This window comes from Cryptococcus depauperatus, chromosome 4 (genome assembly GCF_001720195.1).
Source record: "Cryptococcus depauperatus CBS 7841 chromosome 4, complete sequence".
Classification (NCBI taxonomy): domain Eukaryota; kingdom Fungi; phylum Basidiomycota; class Tremellomycetes; order Tremellales; family Cryptococcaceae; genus Cryptococcus; species Cryptococcus depauperatus.
The window spans coordinates 1,009,351-1,035,461 of NC_089471.1; the positions used below are offsets into that span (position 1 = coordinate 1,009,351).

General features: G+C 44.0%; 12 protein-coding genes across 12 annotated transcripts; 9 read left to right on the top strand and 3 right to left on the bottom strand.

The window, feature by feature from the left end:
* Positions 1–762: 762 nt before the first annotated feature.
* L203_103696 (inosine-5'-monophosphate dehydrogenase) lies at positions 763–2,662 on the top strand (the record flags this gene model as incomplete). The annotated part of the gene is made up of 6 exons (XM_066213088.1): positions 763–986; positions 1,039–1,107; positions 1,156–1,361; positions 1,413–2,031; positions 2,084–2,485; positions 2,539–2,662. The coding sequence occupies 6 exons, from the start codon at positions 763–765 to the stop codon at positions 2,660–2,662; spliced, it is 1,644 nt and encodes a 547-aa protein (XP_066069185.1).
* Positions 2,663–2,858: 196 nt separating this feature from the next.
* Positions 2,859–4,255, bottom strand: L203_103697 (uncharacterized protein; the record flags this gene model as incomplete). The annotated part of the gene is made up of 3 exons (XM_066213089.1): positions 2,859–3,426; positions 3,478–3,856; positions 3,907–4,255. The coding sequence occupies 3 exons, from the start codon at positions 4,253–4,255 to the stop codon at positions 2,859–2,861; spliced, it is 1,296 nt and encodes a 431-aa protein (XP_066069186.1).
* A 344-nt stretch (positions 4,256–4,599) lies between these two features.
* L203_103698 (uncharacterized protein) lies at positions 4,600–8,684 on the top strand (the record flags this gene model as incomplete). The annotated part of the gene is made up of 18 exons (XM_066213090.1): positions 4,600–4,695; positions 4,753–4,884; positions 4,945–5,003; positions 5,062–5,197; positions 5,251–5,447; positions 5,499–5,620; positions 5,696–5,890; positions 5,941–6,113; positions 6,164–6,420; positions 6,474–6,555; positions 6,612–6,783; positions 6,838–7,043; positions 7,104–7,187; positions 7,238–7,531; positions 7,628–7,981; positions 8,043–8,171; positions 8,236–8,457; positions 8,520–8,684. 18 exons carry the CDS (start codon positions 4,600–4,602, stop codon positions 8,682–8,684), a joined length of 3,075 nt encoding a protein of 1,024 aa, XP_066069187.1.
* Positions 8,685–8,814: 130 nt separating this feature from the next.
* L203_103699 (uncharacterized protein) lies at positions 8,815–10,038 on the bottom strand (the record flags this gene model as incomplete). The annotated part of the gene is made up of 4 exons (XM_066213091.1): positions 8,815–9,413; positions 9,466–9,816; positions 9,867–9,966; positions 10,018–10,038. 4 exons carry the CDS (start codon positions 10,036–10,038, stop codon positions 8,815–8,817), a joined length of 1,071 nt encoding a protein of 356 aa, XP_066069188.1.
* Positions 10,039–10,368: 330 nt separating this feature from the next.
* On the top strand, positions 10,369–12,199 carry L203_103700 (T-complex protein 1 subunit beta; the record flags this gene model as incomplete). The annotated part of the gene is made up of 6 exons (XM_066213092.1): positions 10,369–10,389; positions 10,437–10,548; positions 10,601–11,092; positions 11,141–11,307; positions 11,366–12,096; positions 12,151–12,199. The coding sequence occupies 6 exons, from the start codon at positions 10,369–10,371 to the stop codon at positions 12,197–12,199; spliced, it is 1,572 nt and encodes a 523-aa protein (XP_066069189.1).
* Positions 12,200–12,538: 339 nt separating this feature from the next.
* On the top strand, positions 12,539–13,611 carry L203_103701 (uncharacterized protein; the record flags this gene model as incomplete). The annotated part of the gene is made up of 2 exons (XM_066213093.1): positions 12,539–13,178; positions 13,241–13,611. The coding sequence occupies 2 exons, from the start codon at positions 12,539–12,541 to the stop codon at positions 13,609–13,611; spliced, it is 1,011 nt and encodes a 336-aa protein (XP_066069190.1).
* Positions 13,612–14,235: 624 nt separating this feature from the next.
* On the bottom strand, positions 14,236–16,093 carry L203_103702 (uncharacterized protein; the record flags this gene model as incomplete). The annotated part of the gene is made up of 6 exons (XM_066213094.1): positions 14,236–14,334; positions 14,388–14,455; positions 14,506–14,554; positions 14,604–14,928; positions 14,983–15,610; positions 15,670–16,093. The coding sequence occupies 6 exons, from the start codon at positions 16,091–16,093 to the stop codon at positions 14,236–14,238; spliced, it is 1,593 nt and encodes a 530-aa protein (XP_066069191.1).
* Positions 16,094–16,374: 281 nt separating this feature from the next.
* Positions 16,375–17,784, top strand: L203_103703 (3-isopropylmalate dehydrogenase; the record flags this gene model as incomplete). Its single annotated transcript, XM_066213095.1, has 7 exons — positions 16,375–16,388; positions 16,437–16,471; positions 16,521–16,694; positions 16,743–16,946; positions 16,997–17,321; positions 17,368–17,475; positions 17,523–17,784. The coding sequence occupies 7 exons, from the start codon at positions 16,375–16,377 to the stop codon at positions 17,782–17,784; spliced, it is 1,122 nt and encodes a 373-aa protein (XP_066069192.1).
* A 312-nt stretch (positions 17,785–18,096) lies between these two features.
* On the top strand, positions 18,097–19,885 carry L203_103704 (uncharacterized protein; the record flags this gene model as incomplete). Its single annotated transcript, XM_066213096.1, has 5 exons — positions 18,097–18,217; positions 18,297–18,503; positions 18,551–18,756; positions 18,813–19,097; positions 19,151–19,885. The coding sequence occupies 5 exons, from the start codon at positions 18,097–18,099 to the stop codon at positions 19,883–19,885; spliced, it is 1,554 nt and encodes a 517-aa protein (XP_066069193.1).
* A 295-nt stretch (positions 19,886–20,180) lies between these two features.
* Positions 20,181–22,377, top strand: L203_103705 (uncharacterized protein; the record flags this gene model as incomplete). The annotated part of the gene is made up of 14 exons (XM_066213097.1): positions 20,181–20,327; positions 20,378–20,461; positions 20,510–20,615; positions 20,662–20,702; positions 20,750–20,792; positions 20,847–21,006; positions 21,059–21,203; positions 21,268–21,322; positions 21,385–21,475; positions 21,528–21,631; positions 21,768–21,850; positions 22,032–22,103; positions 22,157–22,178; positions 22,268–22,377. 14 exons carry the CDS (start codon positions 20,181–20,183, stop codon positions 22,375–22,377), a joined length of 1,263 nt encoding a protein of 420 aa, XP_066069194.1.
* A 286-nt stretch (positions 22,378–22,663) lies between these two features.
* On the top strand, positions 22,664–23,728 carry L203_103706 (uncharacterized protein; the record flags this gene model as incomplete). Its single annotated transcript, XM_066213098.1, has 7 exons — positions 22,664–22,669; positions 22,719–23,083; positions 23,135–23,232; positions 23,280–23,387; positions 23,436–23,518; positions 23,574–23,595; positions 23,670–23,728. 7 exons carry the CDS (start codon positions 22,664–22,666, stop codon positions 23,726–23,728), a joined length of 741 nt encoding a protein of 246 aa, XP_066069195.1.
* Positions 23,729–23,906: 178 nt separating this feature from the next.
* L203_103707 (uncharacterized protein) lies at positions 23,907–26,078 on the top strand (the record flags this gene model as incomplete). Its single annotated transcript, XM_066213099.1, has 6 exons — positions 23,907–24,441; positions 24,497–24,613; positions 24,672–24,774; positions 24,831–25,061; positions 25,109–25,298; positions 25,350–26,078. The coding sequence occupies 6 exons, from the start codon at positions 23,907–23,909 to the stop codon at positions 26,076–26,078; spliced, it is 1,905 nt and encodes a 634-aa protein (XP_066069196.1).
* Positions 26,079–26,111: the final 33 nt, after the last annotated feature.

The window sequence follows — 26,111 nt, forward strand, 5'->3', positions numbered from 1 at the left end:
GAGATTGAATTGAGTGCGTTTCAACAATTCATTTACGATGGTAGATTTCTGTTGCTTGTCTAATGTTAATCGTTAAGAACCTCTTGCGGTAATTGTCACAAAGCAGTTCGCTCCATAGATGGAATGTCATCCTACTGATGGCTAATAGAAGATCAGATATCAACCATTGCCAGCGCGACTGTATCTTGCATCCGACATGCTTTTGTCAGTCTACAGACTGGGAGCCAAGTTCTGGGTCAACAATGGTGGCATTCAGGCAGCAATCTATACCTCATCCCATGGCTTACAGATAATTTGTCGAGCTCGTTACTTGCTGATTTGTAGCTGGTACTCAAATTTGTGAGATCTAGTAAAAGGATATACTATTTTAAAAAGTAGAATAGTAACTATATTGCTAAGGTGTAATGACGTTGATAATTGAAAGACCTGTCCTTCTAAGAAGAAAAGATAGGAAAAGGCCTTCGACAATAAGTTGTATTGAGAAGAACTTGAAAAGTAACTAGTATTTATACCTTTCAGTGTCCTTCTTGAACGCCTTGCGCCCTGTGCCTGGGCTCAAATCAGATCTCACTGAATACTCCAACCATTCGTGATAACAAAGTATAAAATGCCATGGTCAACATCCCCCTTTTTAAAAAAAGCCACGTCATTGCAATTTTTTTCCGTTCCAACTCCTCGACGGATAATTTGTTCCAATTTGTGATTTCTTTTACTTCTTGGATATCTTTCAAAGTATCCCGCAAAGACAACCTTTAACCGCAAATGTCCAACGCTTCTCTTGTCAACTCAAACACTCCCGCCAGACAAGCTGGCCTCCTCAATCCAGCTGATGCTCTCAAATACCTCGACGAGTATCCCAGAGGCGATGGACTCTCTTTGCAAGAGTTGATGGACTCGGGGAAGAATGGTGGTTTGACTTACAACGACTTTCTGATCCTCCCAGGTCACATCAGTTTCCCCGCTTCTGATGTCTCGTTGCAGTCCAAGTGAGTTGTCGCCTAAAGAACAATGATGAATAATTCGCTCACATGGTGATAGGGCTACTAGAAACATCCACCTCAATAGTCCTTTCCTCTCTTCTCCTATGGACACAGTTACCGAGGACCAGTGAGTATTCGCCGTTTCTAGCCACAACAATCCACTGACTCCAAGCAGAATGGCCATTGCCATCGCTCTCCACGGTGGACTTGGTATCATTCACCACAACTGCTCTGCCGAAGATCAGGCCGCCATGGTCCGACGGGTCAAAAAGTTCGAAAACGGTTTCATCACTGACCCTGTCTGCCTTGGTCCCGATGCTAATGTTGGTGACGTTTTGGAAATCAAAGCCAAGTTCGGTTTTTGTGGTGTTCCCATTACTGGTGGGTGTAATTTTTATCACTTGTCCCAATTTCCATGTCTAATGATTGCAGAAACTGGAAAAAATGGCGGCAAACTTCTCGGTATCGTCACTGGCCGAGATGTGCAATTCCAGGACCCTACTTCGCCCATCAAGTCTGTCATGACTACCAAGGTCGTCACTGGCTCTTCTCCCATCTCCCTGGAAAAGGCCAATGCGTTACTGCGCGAAACCAAGAAGGGAAAGCTTCCTATTGTTGATGCATCCGGTAATCTCATCTCTCTTGTCGCCCGATCGGATTTGCTCAAGAACCAGAACTACCCTTATGCCTCCAAGGTTCCCGAGAGCAAGCAGCTTTACTGTGGTGCCTCCGTGGGCACTCGACTTGGAGACAGGGACAGACTGAAGCTTCTTGTTGAGGCCGGTCTCGATGTCGTCGTTTTGGACTCCTCTCAGGGTAATTCGATCTTCCAAATTGATTTCATCAAATGGATCAAACAAAAATACCCCAAGCTTGAGATTATCGCTGGTAATGTCGTAACCCGAGAACAAGCTGCCCAGTTGATTCTCGCTGGCGCAGATGGTCTAAGAATTGGTATGGGCTCTGGCTCCATTTGTATAACTCAGGAAGTTATGGCTGTTGGTCGACCTCAGGGTACTGCTGTTTATGCTGTCGCTGAGTTTGCCAGTCGGTAAGTATGGGCTCGTGTCAACTTGTATGGTCTTATTAAACGTGGGCTATAGTTTCGGTATCCCATGTATCGCTGATGGTGGAATTGGAAACATTGGCCACATCGCCAAGGCACTTGCACTTGGTGCATCAGCTGTCATGATGGGCGGCCTTCTTGCTGGTACCACCGAGTCTCCTGGAGAATACTTTTACCATGAAGGCAAACGAGTGAAAGTTTATCGGGGTATGGGCTCTATTGAGGCCATGGAACACACCCAACGGGGCTCTGTTTCTGGCAAGATGTCAATTCTCAGTCTCGACAATGCAGCTACTGCTAGGTACTTTTCCGAAACTGATGCCGTCAAAGTCGCCCAAGGAGTTTCTGGTGACGTTGCGGACAAGGGAAGCATCAACAAATTCGTGCCCTACCTTTTCGCTGGTTTGCAGCATTCTTTCCAAGATGCCGGCATTCGAAGGTTAGTTCTGGCACGAACTTAATGAAAGGTTCTACTGCTGATCAGTTGTATAGTGTTTCTGAGCTTCACTCTGCTACTCGCTCCGGTTCTTTGAGATTTGAGCTCCGAACAGCATCTGCTCAATTAGAAGGGGGTGTTAACGGCTTGAATTCTTACACTAAGAGGCTGTTTGCCTAAACTGTAGATTAGTGGATAAAGAAAGTTTTGTCTGCTATATAGAGATGGTTGGGTGTGTGGGGTTCTACCCGTTGAGCAGAATGTACATCTTTGCATAAGAGAAGGATTTTCTCGAATTTTACGTAATATTCTGTGTACAAAAGAATTATGCGTGCTATGTTCTTCTGGAAATACAACATATAGATGCGGATGCCGTTTATCTATTTCTCTTCTTGCCTGTCGTTGTCAAAGTGCTTGTTGTACTGGATTTGTTCGTATTGGTCATATCTGGGTGGCCCAAATCCGTCATTCTAGCGTCAATCATTCTTCTTACCAGCACCTCAGCCTCTTCAGTGCCGAATTTTTCTTCCTTGTTCTGCGTCGCAGCTTGTCTTGTTTTCAGTCCTAAACTTATGGGAGGCATTGCAGGGCTTAATCCCTTATGTTGGCCGCTTGTTTGATTTCTCGTCGTTGTAGGCTCAAATGCCTCCCAAAGAGGATAAAGACCGATGATCTCCTGAACACATCCAAATAAGATCGGTAAGCTGATTTGGAAACCAGCCAAAAATTCCGCGGCGCCGGCTGGTGGTGAGGGGAGATGTAATTGTTCATTGATGGATATAGACGTTGCAAGTGTATGAAGTTGCGAAGAGGACGTGCGAGTACGCGCAGAGGAATTAGACATTGATGTCAGACAGAAAGCGATGTATATAGCGGAGAGGGCTATGACGTAGGGAGGATAGAGGAGAGGTGCGTCTGTTCGGTAAGAGTCATTTAGAATAAACCTGGATCGATATCAGCTATGGTCAATGAGTTATTTTTGTCTTTAGACCTACCATGATATCTGCAAGACACCCTCATCTATCTCCATAATTCCCTCTCCTGTACCTCGGCCCATTAGGCGACGTATTCTCTCCTCTTCATTCTCTCCATAAACATCACAATCATTATGGACATTTTGTCCTCTTGCCCCTCCTTTTCGGGCCTCCTCATCTCTGCTCCTTTTCATATCTGCTTCAGCTTTCCTGATTTCAAAGTCCTCTTCCATTCTGCTTTTGTCGAATGTCCCAAAATCCGCAGGCTCTCTACCGGTGAGATGAAGTAGAGCCCGATAAGGATGAAAGACGATAAGATGGAAGTCGAGGTCCTCTAGAAGGTAGAACTCCATCTCACCTATTTTGTTTGCTTCGGCAGGAAATATCCTAATGTTGTGCTCTAGCATGTCTATCAACTCTCTAAATCTGTTTCGAATAATGGAAACTAACCACTAAAAACTAGTTTTGCTTCACTTACCACACTCTTAATGTGAACTGGTGTTTCTTCTACTTTCGCAGCGGCATAGACGCAAGCAGCTAGTACAAGGTATGGATTTGTCTCACACACACTATTCTTGAAATAAAATCTCTTCATGAAAACGCATGCCGTAGCAATGGGTATTTGTCTCAAAAGCAGTCTCTTGCCAAGCTTCTGTATCAATTGACAAAAGAAGATGAAAAGACAATATAGTTGACGAGGCGAGCAGTACTTGAGATCTGTTTTGCGAGATTCATAAATAGCAGAGCGAGTCAAAAGCCAGTAGCGGTTATGAGATGAAGCATAAAAGTTGGAAGACATGGCGAGAGAAGAGAATAGAGGGTGGTGACTAGGGTTCGATGTGGTTTTGGTCCATAAAGGCCTATGGCCATGGCATGGTAAGAAGATATGTTCTGGATAGGGGATAGCAACAAAAAAGTTACAAAGTTTTAATCAGAAGAATAAGATAAAGCTGAAACAAAATAGCAGAAAGATAAAACTGATGATGTCATCATATTTTTCTCTATCCGCCTTTCAATCATAAACATTATACTCTTGTAACAATTTGTTTCTTCATTCTCTTCCAAAAACTTTAGTTTATCGGCTGGTTGAGAACTACAAGTCTTTTGGTTCATAAACTTCTTTGTCTGTTGGTCATTAACGCCATGGACACAGTGATCACTATGGACGAAGAAGTTAATCCTCCCACAAATCTGTCATTTCCCGTCCTTCCCATGTCTGACCTTCAACAAGTAGCTCAGGTTCGTGTAGACACATACAGTCCATGTATATACTGACCCTTCCGTTTATGGGATTAGACAATTCTACAACTATTCAGCCCTGCTACATCTTCAAATCCTATACAAGCAAAATACTTGCAATCAGAATTACAAAAGATCCAAGGTACTCAAGAAGCATGGGGACTCATTGCTGGTCTTGCAGGCCATGAGGTACGCTCATTTTGATGAATACTGCGCTGCCTGCAAACTCTGTGACAAACATCAATGCAGGACCCAAACGTCAGATTCTTTGGAGCACATACGGCACAAGTCAAGATATCCCGTGATTGGTAGGGGCAGGTCATAAACGTTAGCTTCAGAGTGCTAAATTCAGATACATGTTTGCAGGGGAACCCTTCCTTCAGAACTACATTTACCGCTCTTGCAACTTCTACTCAGCACTTTGTCAAATGCAACCAATTCCGCCAACTCTCAAGCTTATCAACCTGGCAATGCTATTGTCGTTCGTAAGATATTTGGCTCCGCAAGTCGACGAATCTTGTAAATAAATGGAGCAACGTTCTAATTGGTGTACAGCTTGCGTCCATACTCTTGCGCTTAAAGTTTACCCAATTTCCTCACCCAATTTTGACTGTCTTGAAAACAATTCAATCTGCCTCTGCGGGGGATGATATCAACAATCAAAACAGACACCGATCAAAGATGTTGGGACTGGAATGGTGCGGTATTTGTGTAGAAGAGATGGGAAGGGCTGGCTTAGCTGATAACAGAAGGTAAACTAACTTTGACACGGAAAGACGGTATGGTATATTTACGGTGAATAGGGCAGCCATCAGAAGACATGTTGAGAGCGATCTCGCGATCATTGTTGAGACAATAATAGATTCATTAAAAGGAGCAGAAACAGAGTCTCCGACAAATAGACTGAGCGAAGCTCAGGCAGCATGTAAATGTGCTGAAAGCTGGATCGATTGGGGCCTTGGAGCAGAGTAAGTATGAACGATTTTACGCTGCTGACAAGGCTTGAGCGAGTTGACTGCTTTATTGCCCGAACTCTATAATACTCTCCCTTTACCTGCTGCTTCGTCGGCAATAGCCGAGATTCTATCTGAAAGCATTTTCAAGTATGGCAAAGGCACGAAAATTCTTACGGAACCCCTGCTAGATTGGATAGCTGGGACCAACGGCCAATCGCTGATATTGAATACAAGTGGAGGTAGGCTGGTTGCTGTCATAATTTGTTTTTAGCTTATTACAGTCTCATAGACCCTTTGGAAGAGACCATAGAATTTGCTAAACTCGTCACTGCCCTTGTTGAACACTCTACAGAATGGCTGGTGGCTCATATTCAGGAAGGAAGAGTTCAGGTTTTCTTAAGAACTGTTCTTCGCCTCACTGGTTGGGAAGGTATCGGTGGCGTCGAAGAGAATATAAGCGAAGTGAGCAAAATAGATGAGCCTTCGAATTAATTGACATCCTCTGGCAACAGTTAACCCTTCCAATTTATTCACTCATTCAAGAATCCGTGATGGATGCAGACTATTTCCAGGCATCTCTTGAAACTTCCACGCCCTGGCAAATAGCCAGACAATTCTTTGTTGAGCTGGTAGCTATTACAAGGCGGAAAGTAAGATGGAGAAGCGATGGCGCGGTGTCTGCAGGAGAAAGTCTAGGGGGATTGGATAAGAACGACAAGGAAGCATTTGATGCTTGGAGAAGAGATGCAGGAGAGGTAATCGTTTCAGCGTGAGTACCTGAACTGGTGCTAAATTTGGGCAGCGGATTTAATTGTCATATAGATACTACATTTTAAGAGAGCAAATGTTGAGAAGTTTAACAGAGATTGCTGTTCAGCAGATCCAAAGCAATGCGCCATGGCAAGTGCGCAATAAATCTCTCTGTTTCTCTTCTTGTCCATTCCTGAACATCATCAATAGGATATCGAAGCAACTCTTCATTGCATACGTTACTCATCTGAAGCGGTACCGCTTGGAGAGGATCAGAGCTTGCCTATATTGCTTGGAGAACAGGTTTTAGGCTCGTTGGCCCAAAGGCCAATAGAAGATTTAGGAGAGGATAGACTACGTCTGACCGTTGTCTGTCTTATTCGTGTGTCCATGCGCCTTGTGAAAGTCTTGTTGGTCTGTCCTCATATACTTCTAGAGTCTTACGAAGAATGGTTTAAATTCCACCCATCCCACCTTCCAGGAGTTTTATCTTACCTCGTCTCCTCGCTGACATCCCGAAACCATGCAATTTCGCGATCAGCTGCTGACGCTTTGAAGGCACTGTGCGATATGTGCAGAAAGAAATTGGTGGAACACATTGGAGCGTTTTCTGATTTACATGGCAAGATTGGTGACATGGGAGTGAGTATCTGAGTCTACAATATCATATGTTTGACTGTGTCTGATCCTGCTTTTATTCAGGCTGAGGAGCAATGTAAAGTCATTCAAGGGATTGCCAGTGTCATTCAAGCTCTACAGCCTGCAGATGCTATCGGTCCTGCTGAGGTTAGTGCCTCACCTCCGAGACAAGATCACTCTAAACTTCGTTGAAACAGGGGATTGTTAGCCCTATAATCGACCGTATGCTAGCCGCAGCTTCTCTTGCACATAGTAATCCTGCAAAAGCCCAACCTCTTCTCATTCAATCCATCAACTCTTTGAACGCCAGCTTCAAGGGACTAGCTCCTTCCGATGATGAACTGTTTGACTCTTCCGAAGATCTTGGTGATAAGACAGATGACATTAGAAGGGTGTGTGAAGATGAGGGGTTAGTGCGACTCAGAGAGAGGATTTACATGGCTATAGAAGGGGTTGTTGATGCTTGGAACGGAGATTCAGAGGTTGCCGAGGTAAGATCATGATTCGCTTAATTTTGTGCACTGTTGCACTTGTTGTATACTTATGTTGTGCATGTTTGACTACTACAAGCTCACCCAAAAACACAGGCAATATCCAACCTCTTAAAGAATGTTCCTTCCAATCCTCCAACTCTCATCTCTTTATCTCCACTCCCTCTCCTCACTCTCGTCACTCTAGCTTGCTCACGTTCTCCTTCAGCACTATGGTTTACTCTCGCTTCTACTCTTGTTCTCAGTATCAGCGCCCCGCTGCCTTTCCTTGTAAAGAGGAAGAGTGTGCAGCATCAAGAACAAGAAGCATCTCGGAAAGAAGAAGAAAAATGGGAGACTATAGGTCACTGTGGAGGAAGATTGATTGAAATTGCCCAAGGCATCTTTGTGGGTGAAGGAATGAAAGAGCACCCTGATATAGTTGAGGGATGGTTCAAATTTTGTCACTCCGTAAGCTTCGTCTTTACTGCCATGATATTTTATCGGGATCCTAATGAGATAATACAATCAGTTTGCTGAACGCTACCCTGGTGTACTTCTTCGCCTTCAGCCTCAACAAGTTTCAGTATACATTGAACTAGGTCTGGTTGGCCTTGGTTTGCAGGAACGTTTCTCTTTGAAGTCAGCTTCCGACTTTTTTGTGCGTTCCATGCTTTGATTTTTTATTATTTACAAGCAAGTCTAAATGATATAAAAACTCGCAGGTTGCTCTTCTTGTAAAGACCCGCAGTCCTTCACCACTTGAATCGCTATTTGATCCACTTCTTTTCGCTTTTGGGCCCTCACTTTTGCGAGCTTTGATACTCTCGGCAGGTTGCGAAGGTCCTAGAAGCGTTATCCCCAATCTGGCGGAGCTGCTAGCGGCCTTAATCACTAGGGTCAGCGGCAGCCAAATGGCCGGTTGGTTGGAAGATGTTTTGAGTGTTGTGAGTTGAAGCTGAATCTATCACCCACTAGGATGGCCAAAAATGTTTATAAATGGATACAGGAGGGGTTTCCCGATCGAAGAGCAACCCCAGCATCAAAGAAAAAGCTTAGAGATGCCATTCTTAAGTCGCGGACTACAAGACGAATGCGCGAAGCACTACATGAGTTTGCTCTTATTGCCAGGGGCTTGGAGGGAACGACGTATGGTAATGCTACAGCAATATAGAGGCAAGAGGACTGGAAGCATAGAGCCCGTGATGTATCTGTATATCATCTCGACGGGTTTCATTCTTGATGCAAAAACAATCAAGGATGTACAAATAGATCAAAAATATATTCAACCGCAATGAAGATATCTAAAATACTGGTATATAATCATTAATTCTGTCCTTGGCGTCCTGTGCGATACACTCTGCTATCCATGTCAAATTCCTCACTTCCTGTTCTTTGAGTTTGATAAGACTGTAAAACACAGCATATTGGAACTGCTGCAAGAAACTCTGTTTATTCAATTCAACATCATGCTTAAAAAACTCATCTTCCAAGCTCGAGCTGGCGTCTTCCACACCGGCACCGCCGCCAGAAGTAATCCCCGCCTTGTCAAAGAAGGCCTTGTACTCAGCGATGTGGTCCACAGCAGCTACTACCGAATCAACATCATCGGCTCTTGAAAGCGCATTATTGCCTTCGGGGAATAGCCGTCCAATGCTTGGGAAGAGACGAGCGCGCTGTTCTTTCGAAAGCTCAGTACCAAAGGAATTAATGGTAATGTTTAGAGTACGTCGATCAGCTTCAAAAGCAAGAATACGAGACATGATCTCGGATGTGGGGGAGGGAAGTGTCTGACAAAACTTGTGAAAGTCTTCGAGGTAGGCTTTGTAAAGCGAGTTTCGTATTATTTCAATGTTGAGATCATCAAGATCTTGGGCAGAGAGACAGTCTCGGAAGTAGGGTGCTGGAAAAGAGTCATGAGCGAAAATGATGGACGAATGTGTGTCAGCACTCACCTAGAGGGGTCTCTACGAGAACACTGTGATACAATTCTTCTACATTGGTTGCCACACATAACGCCGGCATAGTGTCAAATACTCCCAAAGGGTGACATCTCTCTAACAATTCGTGGGTATCCCTCTCGTGCAATGTACCAAGTGTCAGCAATATGACATTGTCAATCATGTAAGCATAGGTGATGTAATCCATAAAGGTTGCAAGAGGTTCCACAGCGTTGGTTCGCAGATAGTTGAATTCAGTAACAAGCTTCTCTGTAGCCTTATCGGCGATGGTGGCTGTAGAAAGAGGAAGAGGCTCGTTGGCAAGGAAATTCCCATAATCAGTAGAAGAAAGTTGGAGACGGAAATCTTCTTCCTCGTCAGCATCCTCTTCGAACCCCCGAGACTTATTCACGCACCTTCAAGGTTATCGCACTGGGCAAGGTTGTGATAGTTTGATTGGGTAAGTAAGGCTCCTTTGTATCCTCTTACGATACCTTCGAGGTATCCCGAAGACATCTAAGTGGGTTTTTTGAGCTACCAAGTAAGCATGCAATTTTGAGTACATACGTTATAGGCAAGTGCCTCCATTCTGTTCAACGTATGCTGTAATATGAGAGCAAGCCAAGCTGTGAATGCCGCTGTAGGGCTGAACAGTGTATGTCTTTTGTCGCTGCACTAATATTCAGATATCAGACAGCCCTTGTGTATTTTTTATATCTCTGGAAAATGAATGAAAACAAGATTGAAGACAAATCACATTATTGGAATGACTGTAAAGTCAAGTGATGATATGATGCATTACGTAATAATTCCAAACAAATTGATCCCGTAGACGCGTTTTGACATTGTTCTTCTTCGACCTTCTTCAATTGATATATATAACTTAAAAAAAAGAAATATATCTGAAAATATTGCAAAATGAATGTGTTTGCTGACGAGGTATGTGAAAACTTGTGCTATACAGAGTATAGCTGACAGACTGGAAGGCTACTGAAGAAAGGGGTGAAAACGCCCGTCTTTCATCTTTTGTGGGTGCTATGGCCCTGGGTGATTTGGTCAAATCTACCTTGGGTCCCAAGGGAATGAACAAGATATTGCGTAGGAGATTCTACCCCAATGACTTTCTCTGCCATGCTGACAGCTATGACAGAATCGGCATCTCAAAACACAATCACAGTGACAAACGACGGCGCCACTATTCTCCAATCCATTCAACTTGACAATCCTGCTGCTAAGATTCTCGTCAACATCTCCAAGGTTCAAGATGATGAAGTTGGTGACGGAACAACCTCTGTGTGTGTACTCGCTTCTGAGCTTTTACGAGAAGCAGAAAAACTTGTCACTGCTCAAAAAATTCATCCTCAAACTGTTGTCGAAGGTTACAGAATTGCATCAAAAGCTGCTCTCAAAGCGCTTGAGGACTCCGCTGTGGATCACAAAGATGACAAGGCCAAATTCCGGGAGGATCTCTTCAATATCGCGAGGACAACGCTGAGTAGCAAGGTATTGGCACAAGATAAGGAATACTTTGCCAATCTTGCAGTCGACGCGGTTTTGAGGCTCAAAGGATCAACAAATTTGGAGCACATTCAAATAATAAAAAAGGTCGGAGGCAAATTGACAGACTCTTACCTCGATGAAGGTAGGTAATGCATCCTCTATACATCAGTACTGATTTACATGGGAAAAGGTTTCATCTTGGACAAGACCATTGCTACCAACTCTCCTAAGCGGATAGAGAACGCAAAGATTTTGATTGCCAACACCTCCATGGATACCGATAAGATTAAAATTTTTGGTGCTAGAGTTAGAGTGGACGGAACAGGGAAACTTGCCGAGCTTGAGCGCGCCGAAAAGGTCTGCACCAAATTACACATTAAGTCGACTAGATATGACTGTGCTGACACTCAAGCAGGAGAAGATGAAGGCAAAAGTCCAGGCCATTGCCTCACATGGCGTAACCTGTTTTGTCAATCGTCAGCTTATCTACAACTATCCAGAAAACCTTCTTGCTGAGGCAGGCATAATGTCTATTGAACATGCTGACTTTGAGGGTGTGGAAAGATTGGCCCTCGTCACTGGTGGTGATATTGCCTCTACCTTTGACGCTCCCGACAAGGTTAAGATAGGTCGATGTGATGTTATTGAAGAGATTATGATTGGTGAAGATAAGCTCATCAAATTCTCTGGCGTTGCCGCTGGCGAGGCCTGCACAGTTGTCCTCAGGGGTGCGACATCTCAGATGGTGGACGAGGCCGAACGATCTTTGCACGATGCCTTTTCCGTCCTTTCTCAAACGGTCAAAGAGACTCGAGTCACTCTTGGAGGTGGTTGTGCCGAGATGCTCATGTCATGCAAGGTTGACGAAGCTGCCCGAACTGTCGCTGGCAAGAAAGCCCTGGCCGTAGAAGGTTTCGCTCGAGCCCTCCGACAGATACCTACTATCATCGCAGACAATGGTGGTTACGATTCGAGTGATTTAGTGACCAAATTAAGAGCCGCTCATTACGAAGGACAGAACAATTCTGGATTAGACATGGAGCGAGGAATGATAGCTTCTATGAATGAGCTGGGAATCACAGAGTCGTACAAACTGAAAAGACAGGTCGTCATCAGCGCTAGCGAAGCTGCAGAGATGATCTTGCGGTATGTCTCTTAGTCGAGGCTATTCACTTGTTCAGACACTGACCTTGTTCTCAGTGTGGACAATATTTTGCGAAGTGCACCAAGACGGCGAGAAGCCGTCTAAAGAGACGACATGAATTTGTGCATAGAAACCAAAACATTTCAGAATCGTTTCCCAATCTCATGCATTCTCGCATGTCTTTTTTTGTTTGTTGTGCCACTGAAATCCATTTGTGTTGAAATGGATGTTTCGGGGAGGTCCGTGCGCCTGGTTTCTCACCTTTGCATCTTTGTTTGTTTTTCTTTTTGTTTTCAATTTATCTCATTCTCATTCTTGCTTTTGAAATTTTGACAGCTTACTATCGCAGCTTCTTGACTTACGCATAGCAACAATACGTTCTTTGACTTCTTGTGTTCACGCCATTAATTCCATCACCCAACACTTGATTCGCCCAAACAACCCATGGGCATCTTTACCCAAATCAGAGCACACTGGTCCCCACCAGATGACAACAAACATATACACAATATATCCTATGGCTCCATTAAGCCCTCTCGTTCCAATGGATCTCTTGCCTCCATCTCGGATTACGCCCCACTATCAACAATCCACCACAGCACCTTGTTTGGTTCAAAGAAATCCAGTAAACGGCCACAGATTTCTCACCCAACGCTTGCACAAGCATCCACATCAGCAGTCTCCAACCGCATCTTCCGTCCACTGTTAATTCAACAAAATCAACGAGATTTGCCACCTCCGCCTGTTCCAATCAAGATGGGGAAACAAGGCAGAAAATTGCAAAAACCTCGGTCTTGCGGCAATCTCGCTTTCGGACTCAAGCCCATTCCTCGATCTACTAGTCTGGCTCAGATACAAGAGCCCATGAAAGAAAAAGTATGCTTGAATCAGCCTGTAAAAGTATCGAGCATCCGAAAGTGTCCATCTACACCTCAAATTAGGAGGAAACCACCACCGAGTCTTGGCACAGAATATCAAAAATTGTTGAATGAGTCTGACCAAATGCGGCATAATAAGTCCAATAAAGAAAAGGAAGAGCGGATCGTGATTACTGATTGCACTGAGAATAACTTGGATATCTTGGGTGAATTTTTTTTATATGAGTGGAAACTCATGAATTAGTATGTAGGCTAAGAAGCGGGATAGGATCAGATCAAAGTGATGAAGGCCCACCACAACTACCTATGATTGAAGTTTCTACGCCATTCGGCACGACATTCACCCTCAATAATACCCCTCAAGAACCACTTATTGTCCGCCTTAGCCCTCAACGTCCTTCTGGATTAACTTTATCGCCTTCATCTTCACTCATTGCATTCCGTGTTCAGAGAGGGTCGAGTTCGAAATCATCGATCAAGGGCGACAAACATAGAGGCTGGAAAGAGCCTGAAGGATGGGATCAAAAAAATTTTAAACCCTTGCCGCCTGTACCACCATTGCCAGCATATCTCAAGCCCTTGCAATTAAAAGGAGGCCCCAGACTTCGAAAGACTCATCAACGGACAATATCGAGTTGACGTATATAATTTGTGCAAATTTGTGTTGCTGTGTCAAGTTGTACATCTTAGCAATGCCGTTTCTTGTATACTGATTACAAAACAGGATGTATATTCTATACTTAGATGCATTTTATACCCTTATTCTGAGAATCTGGAGCTTGTCTACAATAGCGATTATCATTGAAATTACTAATACAAGGCTCTTCAGTTTTCTTGGCTTGCTAGCCCTTGCCATGTATGGTGGTACCGTATCTATATTTTCTCGTCATCATACTGACGAGAGGAAGGTAATGCTGCAAGAATATGTGTACATATCTGACAAAGACTGCAAGGATAATTTGATGCAAGACTCAACGCAACAGATTCAACTCAAGTTGAAACTGCGGCTTAGAGTTTCTTGTAGGTGGTAACTCTATTGGGCCTGTAGACTTGCGACAAGTATGTTAAAAACCTTAAAATCTTCAACAATAGGCATGCTTGTGATAATTCGTAAAATGCATACAGATGAGAAAGAACAAAATGAAATGGCAACATATTTTCTGATATGTATTGGGTAGAATGGCATCCGTTTGTACCTAATCACAATACTTCTCTACAAATAGAGACATACCAAGTGATTATGAGCATTTCTTTCGTGAATAGTTATGTCCCATGACTGGTATGACAATTGGTTTCATGCCAGCTGAAAGAGACATAAACATGCAAAAAATGTCCTTGTAATGCAAAGAACCGTGTGCCCAACTTCAATGACGTTAGCAGGCACTCTAGAACATATGGTAGTGTTCACCGCTCACAAAAAAGTTAACATGGTGCAATCTCTCCATCGAACACAGCATAAATCTTCTCATCTTCTCTTCTTGGCCTGATTAGGATTTTTGCGCCCATGGCCAATAGCAGGCATATTTTGTCCACCTGAGCGACCTTTACCCGACATGCCAACCGTAATGATATCAGGCAGCCACTAGATGCGCGTCAGTTAAGATGAATACCAGTGTGAGTCTATTTCTCACGTCAGGATCATTCCATCCCTCCATAGCACCTCTTGCTGCTCTCTTTTCTTCCTTTTGCTTCTTGATTCGTTCCCCTCTCAGTGCATCTTGCCATTCTCGCTGGTCTTCTCTTAGAATTAGCCCGCTACCACCTTTCTGTTGGCCCTTTGCCCGGCCCATCTTTGGGTCAGGAATAGAGTAGATAGTTCCACGAGTGCGATACTGGAAATTCTGTTTGAGATGAACGTTCTGCTGACCAGTCTTTGCAGAAGTAGAAACAGTTGTACGTAGTAAAGTCGCGTTTCCGCACGAAGGACAGAAGCGCTTACTCGAGTCTTTGCAAATTCTGCAAGAAGATTGAGATTGTAACCAAAATTGTGGATCGAGAGTGTAGACTTACTTGAAACACGCATGACACCTCAAAACCCAACTCTTTACCTTACTAATCTTCTTTCCACCCTCTCCAACCAATCCCAAACCCATTCCCAATAAAATGTTTTGAACAGCATAATCACCTGTCATACAAGCCACGGCAGGAGGCTTGGCCGATGAGCGAGAGGGAGTGATTAATCCGAGGTCTCGCGACCTGTGGGTATTGACGTTAGAGGGAGTGATCCAGTCGCCTCCGTTGTCTTCGTTGTCCTCGACTAGCGCGGAAGATGATTTTTCTGGTACAGGTCGCAAAATATTCGGAGTACATGATGGAGGAATTTGCGATTCAGAAGACTCTACATCATCGAGTTTGGCTTGGTCCAATGATGCTGTCAATATCTTTACAGCAGCGTCATCCTTGTCTTCAGTCTCTGCCTCTGATACCTCTCTCTCGTCAATTACAATCCTTCTTTCCGTCTTCTTGTTCAAATCCAAATCCTTCTCTCTGCTGTCGCCGTTAAGGTCTTGTTTGGTTTCAGTTATAATTTTCCTATCTCCATTCGCCAGGACCTCATACTGGTATGTCAAAGCCGCAACGGACAGATCAGTGCTGGATAACACGGCAAAATCACCACTTTTCTTAGCAAATTCCACAACTACACCAAAATACATCAGCAACCTATTATTGTGAACAATCAATACCTAGCAAACTCACCTTTGGCCATAGATTCGGCAGAAGGAGACTCAACTTTGACGTCAACACCTGTCAGTCCCAGACGCTCCCAATGTTCTCTAGCTTTAGGGTCTCTCAGCTCTGCAAGAACAAACGGAGTAGTGTGAAAGCTAGTTGCCAGGTGCCGTAGAGGTGTCAAGGACAATAATGGCCCTGCATCAAGAATAAGATGGTTGATTATGGCCTGCTGATGTTTGTCATGCAGATGGCTGGGTTCTCCTTCTGTGTCAAACTTCGACAGAGTCTCAACATCAACAGGCTCTTGAGCCTTTTCTTCAGTTTCCAGGGACGCAAAGGATACTCCAAACTCAGGCTCTTGAACACTAGTTGTCGCTGATTTTAAGATTGAAATGATACTTGGAGTATTAGGCGTAGGCTGGGCTACTTTGCTATACGAAAGAACCATTTTTCAAGGGGATAAAGTCTTGTTGTTATTGCTCATACTCATAAAAAAAAAAGAATTCAAAAAAAATCAAAATCGATGAATTTACAAAGGTGGAGGCATGAAATCATTATTTTCCCAGCATTTAATCATTTTTATCCGAGATCGGGACACCCACTAAGATTGGCCAAAAAAATGCGGAGATCGCCGCCAACGTTTTACTTCCGTGACGCGTTGCTTTTTAAAGTGCTTCTGATTTACTCTTTTCTCTTTCCAACTTTTTTCTTTCTTGAGAATTAATAAAAATGGCTGGAAAGACGTGAGTAGAGAAGGTTACCTGATCAAATAATGTCTGACAGTCTCATAGCTTCAAGATTGCTGTGCTTCCTGGTGACGGTATTGGTGTGCTGCCTTGGCATCTCTCAACTGCTCTTACTGACTGAAAAATTAGGTCCTGAAGTCGTGGCTGAAGCAACTAGAGTCCTCGAAACTATCAGCTCCAACTCGGAGCTCAATATCGAGCTTAAATCTTATGATTTTGGTGGTGCTGCCATCGACAACCATGGTGTTCCCCTTCCTGATGAAACTCTCAATGCGTGCAAAGAGGCTGACGCCGTATTGATGGGTAAGCTTACATGCAATACCACATAGCTTAGTTGCTCACGCTCTCAAGGCTCTGTCGGTGGTCCCAAGTGGGGTGTTGGTCCTGTTCGACCTGAGCAGGGTATCTTGAAGCTTCGAAAAGAGCTTGGTCTCTATGCCAACATTCGTCCTGCCAATTTTGCTTCCGAGAATCTTCTCAAGCGATCGCCTCTCAAAGAGGAAGTTGCCAAGGGCACAGATATTGTTGTCTTGCGGGAACTCATTGGTGGTATTTGTGGGTGTTTGTCAATACTCTACTTGTGGCTTGGCAGTAACTCAATATAGACTTTGGTGATCGACAGGAAGCTAATGAGGATGGTGTTGCTTGGGACCAATGTATCTACTCTAAGCCCGAGATTGAACGAATCACCCGCGTTGCTGCTCAAATTGCTCTTGCTGCCGAACCACCTCTTCCTATCACCTCTGTCGACAAGGCCAATGTGCTTGCTACTTCTCGTCTTTGGAGGAAAACCGTTTCTGAGCTCATTGCTAAGGAATATCCTCAGCTGAAACTTGAGCACCAGCTTGTGGACTCTGCTGCCATGATTATGGTCTCTAATCCTAGGCAATTGAATGGCGTGCTCTTGACTGAGAATATGTTTGGTGACATGTAAGTCAGAGATTGCTATGGATTAACTTGTGCCGACAAACTTTAGTCTTTCCGATGAGAGCTCTGTCATTCCTGGCTCGCTTGGTCTCCTACCTTCGGCCTCCCTTGCCGGCGCTCCTGATACCAAAACAACGACTATGGGACTTTACGAGCCGTAAGTCTTTATGGTCGGCTTGAGTATCATCTTAATCACGAGTATAGTATCCACGGATCTGCCCCCGACATTGCTGGTCAAGGCATTGCCAACCCGATTGGTACCATTCTCTCGGCCGCTATGATGCTCCGATATTCTCTCGGAAAAGGAAAGGAAGCTTCCCTTATCGAACAAGCTGTTCAGAAGGTTCTCGACAGCTCTGAGAGTGGTGGTTTTGACTACAGAACAAAAGACTTGGGCGGCGAGCGCAAGACCAAGGACGTTGGAGACAAGGTTGTTGAAGTTTTGAAGGAGCTTTTGAAAGTATAAAGTATAGATGCGAATATTCAGGTAGCATCATTAATCATGTATATAAATTATCATGTAGCGTTAACTAATGTGTTTAAATCGCAACTGTTTCAGCTGCTGTCAACTCGTATTCATCTTTCAATCCAATATTTAAATGTATAGCCATTGCTCAATTCTTCAAAAAAAGAAATTTAACAAATCGTTAAAACCAGATTAGCGAGTCTCGGTTAAATGCAAAAAGCCGAAGAACCGAGGATAAGAAATCTTTATGAATAAAATCCATTGTCATTTCTTTCATCTTTTTGACTCTACAACTGCAAAAAATTCGCCTCCATGACGGCCATCCTTCATCCTCCTCTGCCATTAACGGCAACTCACAAGGATTATGCACGCTTTCACTTTGATACAACCAACGTTCCCGATAAACGCATTGTTGGGCTGTTGGCTTGCCAACGTGAGTCCAATACTCAATTAGCTTTGACTGGCTTCTATCATCTTTTATAGTGTTGCACGCTGACAGCAAAAGTTAAAAGGTGACCCACTACTGCGTACTCTCAGAACCAAAGTCCATGCCGCTCGTGAAGCTTCGGTGGCAGCTCCTCCTGCTCCCAAGGGCAAACACAACCAGAAGAAAAAGACTGCTACTTCAGACGCTCCTACTTTGGTCAATGGTAAAGGAACACAAGAAAAAGGCGTGCTTTGGGAGATTGAGTTGCTGGACACTGTCATCTTTCCTGAAGGTACATTCATACTCCTTGGCAAGAAGATTCTAATGGTTGTATTATAGGAGGTGGCCAGTCTTCCGATACTGGGGTAATTCACCTACTTGACTCAAACGGAGGGATACAACATTCGTTTCCTGTTGAGATGTGCTTTCGTCGCAAGCTCAATAGCGTTCACTATGCACGAATACCTCCAGGTATCAAAGTAGACGGAGGTTGGGAGGGCAGGGATGTTGAAGTGGAAGTCGATTGGGATCGACGTATCGACCAGGCAAGCTGACTGTACCGGATACATGGTTTAAGAGAACAAGCTGATGACCTTGATAGATGGCAATCCACACTTCTCAACATTTGCTATCCGCTATCATCGACAAGACTCTATCGCTTCCTACGCTTTCATGGTCCATGCACTCATACCCTTCCCTTGAGCCTCCTTATGTTGAACTTGCTCGGGCTCTTACCATTGAAGAAGCGATAAATATTGAGCGACTTTGCCAGGATGCTATCAAGGATGGGAAAAAAATCTGGATCGATTTTAGTCTCCAGGGTGGTGAGATTGGCGGAGAAGGTGATGCAAGAGAGTTTAGGACTTTGCCCAAGGATTATGATGGGGTAAGCTAACGAGTGACTAACATTGCTCTCGCTCAACCAATCACTTCCTATAGGGAGTCATTCGACACATCAATATCAAGGATATCGATCGAAACGCTTGCTGTGGTACGCAAACTCCCAACCTCTCCTATCTTTCTCTATTCCACATCATCCCTCCCACGCCGTCTATGTCTGCCAAACCAACTCCCACCAAGCTCTATTTCCAATCTGGGCCCCGAGCTATTCTCGCCCTCACAGAGGCTTCCCGGACGCTATCCGCCGCGGCGAAACTCATGGGCTTCGGTCGAGCTGACCTTATTGAAAGGCTCGAGAAGAGCGAGCAGATCAAGAAAGAAACCACTGATAGCTTCAAAGGCCTGAGATATGAACTAGCCAATCTCATTACCGACCAAGCTGTGAGACAAGGCAAAGAAAACAAGGGCGTCGCTTGGATTATGCGCGAAGAGAAGGGTACTCATGATTTCGAGTGGCTTGGGATCGTCGCTGCGACCTATCAAGACACGATGTTGTCTCTGTGGGACAAAGAGCAACCCTCAGCGCCCCTGATTATCCTCACCTCCAATCTTCCATCCCTTACTCCTCCTACTCAAACTCTTCTCTTGGTCATGTCTACCGACAATAGCCTCACCCAAATGGTCAGCGACAAGCTCAAAAAAAGACTCGAAGGAAGAGTCAAGGGAGGTGGTGCAAAAGGTAGATTTATGAGCAAGATTGACGGGAAATGGGGCAAGATTGAAAAAGATATGTTGCAAGGCATCGTTGAGGAGTTGAAGAATGAACGGACATAGAACAGGTAGATGTAGAGCGCCATTCCTTGGTTACGTAGGATGATACACTGCGAAACCTTCCACTTTACTTGCTTTGTCGCCCTTGATGAATGAATAATGTAAAGTAGAAAGAGAAACAAAACAAAAATAAAAGACAAATTTTCTAATCACTTTTGCCGAGATAGACGTCACCGGCAATGTAAAACCGGGTGGTGACTTTTCACAATTACAATTGTCAGCTGGGCTTTGAAGACGAAATTGTTTTCTTTCTTATTACAAAGTCTCAATTCTTTTCTAATCATATAATATCAATACAATGTTCGTTTTGAATTCAACTGCAACCTATCGGAGGTGCTTGCCTGGTTTAACCTACTATTCAGGCCTGTATTTACAACGGCTGTCCAAACGAGCGTATTCGTCATATAATGCGGCAGTGGCTGGCCTTACTGAGGCTCAAGAAGAGGTATGTCAGTAGCAAGGAACTAGAGGGTAGCTGATAAACCGTATGCTTAGTTTCGAACAGTTGTACACGACTTTGCCCAAAAAGAAATTGCCCCTCGAGCGGCGGAGATAGACAAGACCAACAAACTACCTGCTGTCAGCAACTCAGTGATAAGCTTGATCAAGCTTATGATTAAACCATAGGATATATTTCCCAAACTTGGTGAAATGGGCTTGTTGGGTGTTACCGTACCCGAAAAATGGGGAGGTTTGGGCTTGGGATACTTGGAGCACACCATTGCCATGGAAGGCAAGTGGTGAATCCTTAACAGAATGTTGCTGAGTTGTTGGGTTAGAGTTGAGCAGAGCCTCAGCCAGCATTGGACTTAGTTATGGAGTATGTGGGATGCCGGTTGCACATGTTGTATACTGATGATGATACAGGCTCATTCCAACTTGATGATCAACCAGCTTGTCCGATGGGGCAGTATGTTTCTGAGAGTATTTGTATATAGTTTTGGCTGATTGCTTCCATTTCAAGGCGAAGAACAACTCTCAAAATATCTTCCTCCTCTTTTGACTGGCAAACACATTGGTTCCCTAGCCATGTCCGAGCCCAACGCTGGATCCGATGTTGTTTCAATGAAGAGTCATGCCGTTAAGGATCAAGATATGTGGGTGCTTAATGGGAGTAAATGTTGGTATGTCATGCACTAGATGGGGTCAAAGGGAAGACTGATACTTGTGTGGAAGGATCACAAATGCTCCAGTCTCGTCTACATTTCTCATCTATGCGAAAACAGACAAGTCGGTAGCTGCATCAAAAGGAATGACTGCATTTTTGGTACAGAGAGACTGGGATGGTTTCTCGGTAGGAGAAGGTTTAGACAAGTTTGGGGTATGTATTAGAAACCCGTCGTTCTACAGATGTCTCGAGGTGCTTTGCTTAATGGAATATGCAGATGAGGGGATCGCCAACAGCTGAACTATTCTTTGATAATATCAAAATACCATCTTGTGAGTTGCGACTGAACTTGGTGATCTAATATATAGTTAATCAAGATGAATTTGATAAACAGCCAACGTATTGGGACAAGTAGGCAAGGGAGCCAAGGTGCTTATGTCTGGCCTCGATTTAGAACGTCTTGTTTTGAGTGGTGGGCCTCTTGGGTGAGTAGATTTTTTTGATAAGGTTTTTTGCTACTCAAGCAAATTTAAACAGGATAATGCAAGCGGCACTTGATCTGACATTACAGTACACCCATGAGAGAAAGCAGTTTGGCAAGAGGATTGGAGAGTTCCAATTGATGCAGGGGAAACTTGCCGGTAAGAACCATCCTCATATCTCATCATATGGCGGGCACTACAGAGAGCGCTCAAGAGTATGCGACTAGTGGACCGTCTTTATTGCATTGATCAATTTGAGATCTTGGAGCGAAATCAAAGCTGAAGCCTGTATTAGATATGTACACAAAGCTCAGTGCTTCTCGAGCTTATGTCTATGCCGTTGCAAGAGCTTGTGATGTTGGGAGGATATCGCGCCAAGTGAGTTGAATCAAGTCTATTTTTATCACCACTTCTTGCGGAGATTGGACAAGCTGGTCTCTGTAAGGGGCGAAATGGCTGTTTTCTTAACGTTGGAATGCTACACAACCCATTAGCAAAGTTTCATGATTTTGAGATTTCCTATACACACACGAAAGACACGCTGACAAAAGACTCACAGGACTGTGCTGGTGCCATCCTCTACTCCTCGGACCGAGCAGTTGAAGTTGCAATGGATGCGCAACAATGTTTTGTGAGTTTTTTTGCATCTTTGTGTCACTTACACTGACCCAACTTGCTTTCAAGGGAGGAAATGGATACATTAACGGTAAGTATTTCAATTTGGAGGTTTTTTGAAAGCAGGATGAGTGGTTTCCAATCGAATCAATATACTGACCAGGCCAATGGTCCATACAGACTATCCCGTAGGCCGTCTTTTGCGAGACTCGCGGCTATATACCGTCGGCGCTGGCACGCAAGAGATTAGAAGAATGCTGATAGGCAGAGAGTTCAACGAGGCTTTCTAAATACTTGTGATATAGGTATATGAAGGCGACACTATATAACTTTTATGTAAAAAAAAATGAATCGGAATGGTAGAAAGATAAATTCATATCTTATCTCGGACTTGCTGACTTCTCCGAGTCCATAAATCACCGATGACGTTTGAAAAGAAATATAAAGAAAAAGTTATCCTCATTTTACTATTTATCTTTTTCCTTTACAACTCTCTTTCTTTCTTTTTAGTTTTTAGTTTTTACTTTGACTCAAAGCATTATATACAATCTTGTGCCGTAGTGAGGATAAAACATTATGAAGGTGAGTGTTGGCGCCTTGTTCTTGGACAGTGGAATTCATGACTACATAGGTTGTCACCCAAGAAGACGTTCGAGGTTATACTGATGCTACCATCACCGGTGGTATTAAAGGTGCTTTTATTGCTGTTGGATTGGCTGTTCCAGCGCATTTGCTTCTCACAAGACGTGTTCCAATCTACCGCACTCTGCCTCTTTCGCTGAGGGCTCTAGGCTACGTCACTCTTGTCGTCCCCTGTATCTCAATCTCTGCTGAGAAAGCGGGCGAAGCGTATAACCGATCTGGATATTCCGGACTTGGCCAGAAAGAGATCGATTATGAACTGGAGATGGAGAGAGAGAAATGGGACAAGATGACGAAATATCAAAAAGCCGCTGACTGGGCTGGGAGACACAAGTATGGTATTATTGGCGCAGGGTGAGTATCTAACTTTGGTTAAAAATTCAGCATAATGACAGATTGGTGTAGCTGGGCTGCCTCTATGGCGTTGGCTTTTGGCATTGTCGCTCGAAATCCTTATCAAACGACATCCCAAAAGGTCGTTCAGGCGCGTATGTGGGCTCAAGGTATGTTGAATTGGAATGTTGTCTGTAGATATCTAACGCTTTTCAAGGCTTGACTGTTGGCCTTCTCGTTGGGTCTGCCATGTTGACCGGCCTTTCCGCTAAGGACAATGAGCAACCTCATGAGGTTGTAGATCACTCTTGGAAACGTATGCTTGGTACGTTCTTGCATATTGTCTGGGATCTCTATCTGACCATTGGAAAAGAGCAAGACGAACATCTAACAAAAGAAGAACGTGCCCAACTTGAGGGCAATGACGCTGACAAGCATCGAGAGATTCACCGGGCGGTGATGCAGAGGAAGAAAGTCGCTGCCGGACAGGCTTAGAGTTATCTTGACACAGCTTTTACGGGTGTCTTTGAAAGGCAAGCTACAAGACAAAAGCTAATATATGCTTACACCGCATTACAATACATTTATGTATCTATACATACATTAGTCTCCAGCTTTGCTGGCTTGTCTCACAAAACACATAATAGAAGGCGCTCCAGAGCGTAATGGTATGTTACGTAATAGAATTGATTATTTCTTTTGTTGAAAAATCAAATTTCACGATTAAAGTAATGAATTTGCATTTGTGTTTCTTTTTAAAATAAACATATTATTAAATGATATCTTTATTTTCAATCTCTTTTTTCTGCTGAAAGCTTCTCGGTTCTCGTCAAGATCGTTCAAGATGGCTACTACAGCCACAGCCACTCCGTTCCTTTTCCAGTCCTCCCTTCACGACCCAGGATTGCTCCAGGAAATGTTGTCAAACCCGCTCAAATTTGGACCACCCGTGGCAATGAGAGGAATGAACTTTGTTGGAGGTACTAAAGAGGTTGTTTTGGAGCTGGAGAGTCCTAAAGCTGTCAAGAAGCAGTTTGAGAAGGAAGCGGATGACGATAATGAAACGAAGGCTTCGTCTATGTTGTCTCCAAAGAAAGTCAAGACGGCCATCAATGGAGAGGACAAGAGAGACAAAGAATTGCAAGCTGTAGCATCCAAGATACCTCTCGATCAGTCTGCGCCTCGAACACTACCTGCAAATAGCTTAGGCCTTCATTCAATTACGTTTGATCTTACTTGGCCAGAACCTATGGTAAAAGCCAAATGTGCCGCCGGGCTCTACAATCCCTCCATGGCTTGCTATTCGAATGCTACCCTCCAAGTTCTGCTACATACACCACCTGTATTGAGAATTGCATTGGCGCATGATGAGGGATCTTGTCAGTTAACCTCTTTTGTGCATTACATGTTCAGTCGTTAACCTCGTGGGCGTAGGCATCCAGAGGCAAAAGAAGAATTTTTGTATGCTTTGTACCCTCAAGAATATGGCCGAATCCTTTCACTGGTCTGGCAAAAGAGCCTATTCTCCCGAGGTACATCGGAGTCTGAGTCGTATGTCGAGATTCACTTGTACATTGTGGATCAGGATAAGCTGTTGACGATTGAACAGAAATTAAGAAGGGCTTTAACAAGAATAGGCAGGAGGACACACATGAATTCTTTCGGTTTGTGACGGATGCCTTGCAAAATACTGCTACTGCAAGATTACCAAAGTAAATCTTGCATCTTCAAACATTTACCTGGTGTATCATGCTGACATCAACGCAAGAAATGCATCTGAAAAGGTCAAACACGCTTCTTGGGTATATTGTCTGTGGGGTGGTCGTATACGTTCGCGTGTAGTCTGTTCCAGATGTAACAATCCCTCGGACAAATTTGACTCTTTTCTTGATCTTAGTTTAGACGTCAACCGACAGGGAAAAAAGAGTATTAAAAACATGATGTTGGGTTTTACCAAAGAGGATAGACTAGAAGGCGATAACAAATATCATTGTGACAGGTATGTGTGGTAAACCCAGGATATTGATGGCTAAGCGACAATGATAGGTGTAAAGGCAAATCCAATGCTACCAAGTCGTTCAAGATTGAACAAGCTCCGCCTATTCTAACGCTTCATTTGAAACGATTTAGCGTCAACTACAACGCATATAACGGCCGAGCAAGAGCAGACAAGTTTAACCAATTTATAGAATTTGAAGAAAAGTTGGACATTGCCCCTTATATGGTCAATCCTAATGTTGGTACATCTCCTTTGCCGTCAGCGTCTTATTTCTCAAGTCATTTTTAGATGCCCGGGACAAAATACAGGCTTTTTGGTGTAACTTGTCATCGCGGTACTGAATTGAGATTTGGACATTATACATCCTACGTCCGAGGGCCTTCTGGTCAATGGTTCCATGCGGATGACGAGGAAATGTCTCCCGTCAAGCTGGACCAAGTTTTGTCTGACAAGACAGCGTATTTATTGAGTTATATGCGGGTTAAAGATGATCGAGATGGGAGTGGGGCTTTACTCGAGGCAAGAGCTAATTACGTTGTAAATGAATTGAAAAGCGAGTCCGATGAAGAGAAAAAGGCTCAATCTTTGGCAAAGAGAAAGCGCACCTATGATCCAGATGGTCAATCACGAATGACAGTCAACATTGTCAAGGCTCGCACTCCACCATTACCCTCGCCTACATCCTCTGCTTCTGGACGTTTATCCACCGACAGTCCAGATCCAGCCATGCCACCCTCACTCCCTCCCCAATTCATTTTCACTCCCCAATCCAAACCCTCCAGTTCGGTCATTTCCCATTCTGAATCTGTCAATGCTTCTTCTTTCTACTCTTCACCCAACACGAGAACTGCAAACCCATTGGCGGGAATGAGCAAGAAGGAGAGGAAAAAATTCAAGCAGAAAGAAAAGGGCAAGGCGCGGCCGTCATCGGCACCAATGCCATTCTCGCAGGGCAGAAAGGGATTAGCCAAGAACAGACAACCCGGTGTTTTGAGTCGAATGAAGGGAAAGGCTTAGCTTTTTTGCAAATGAGCTGCCATGTGCATTTGT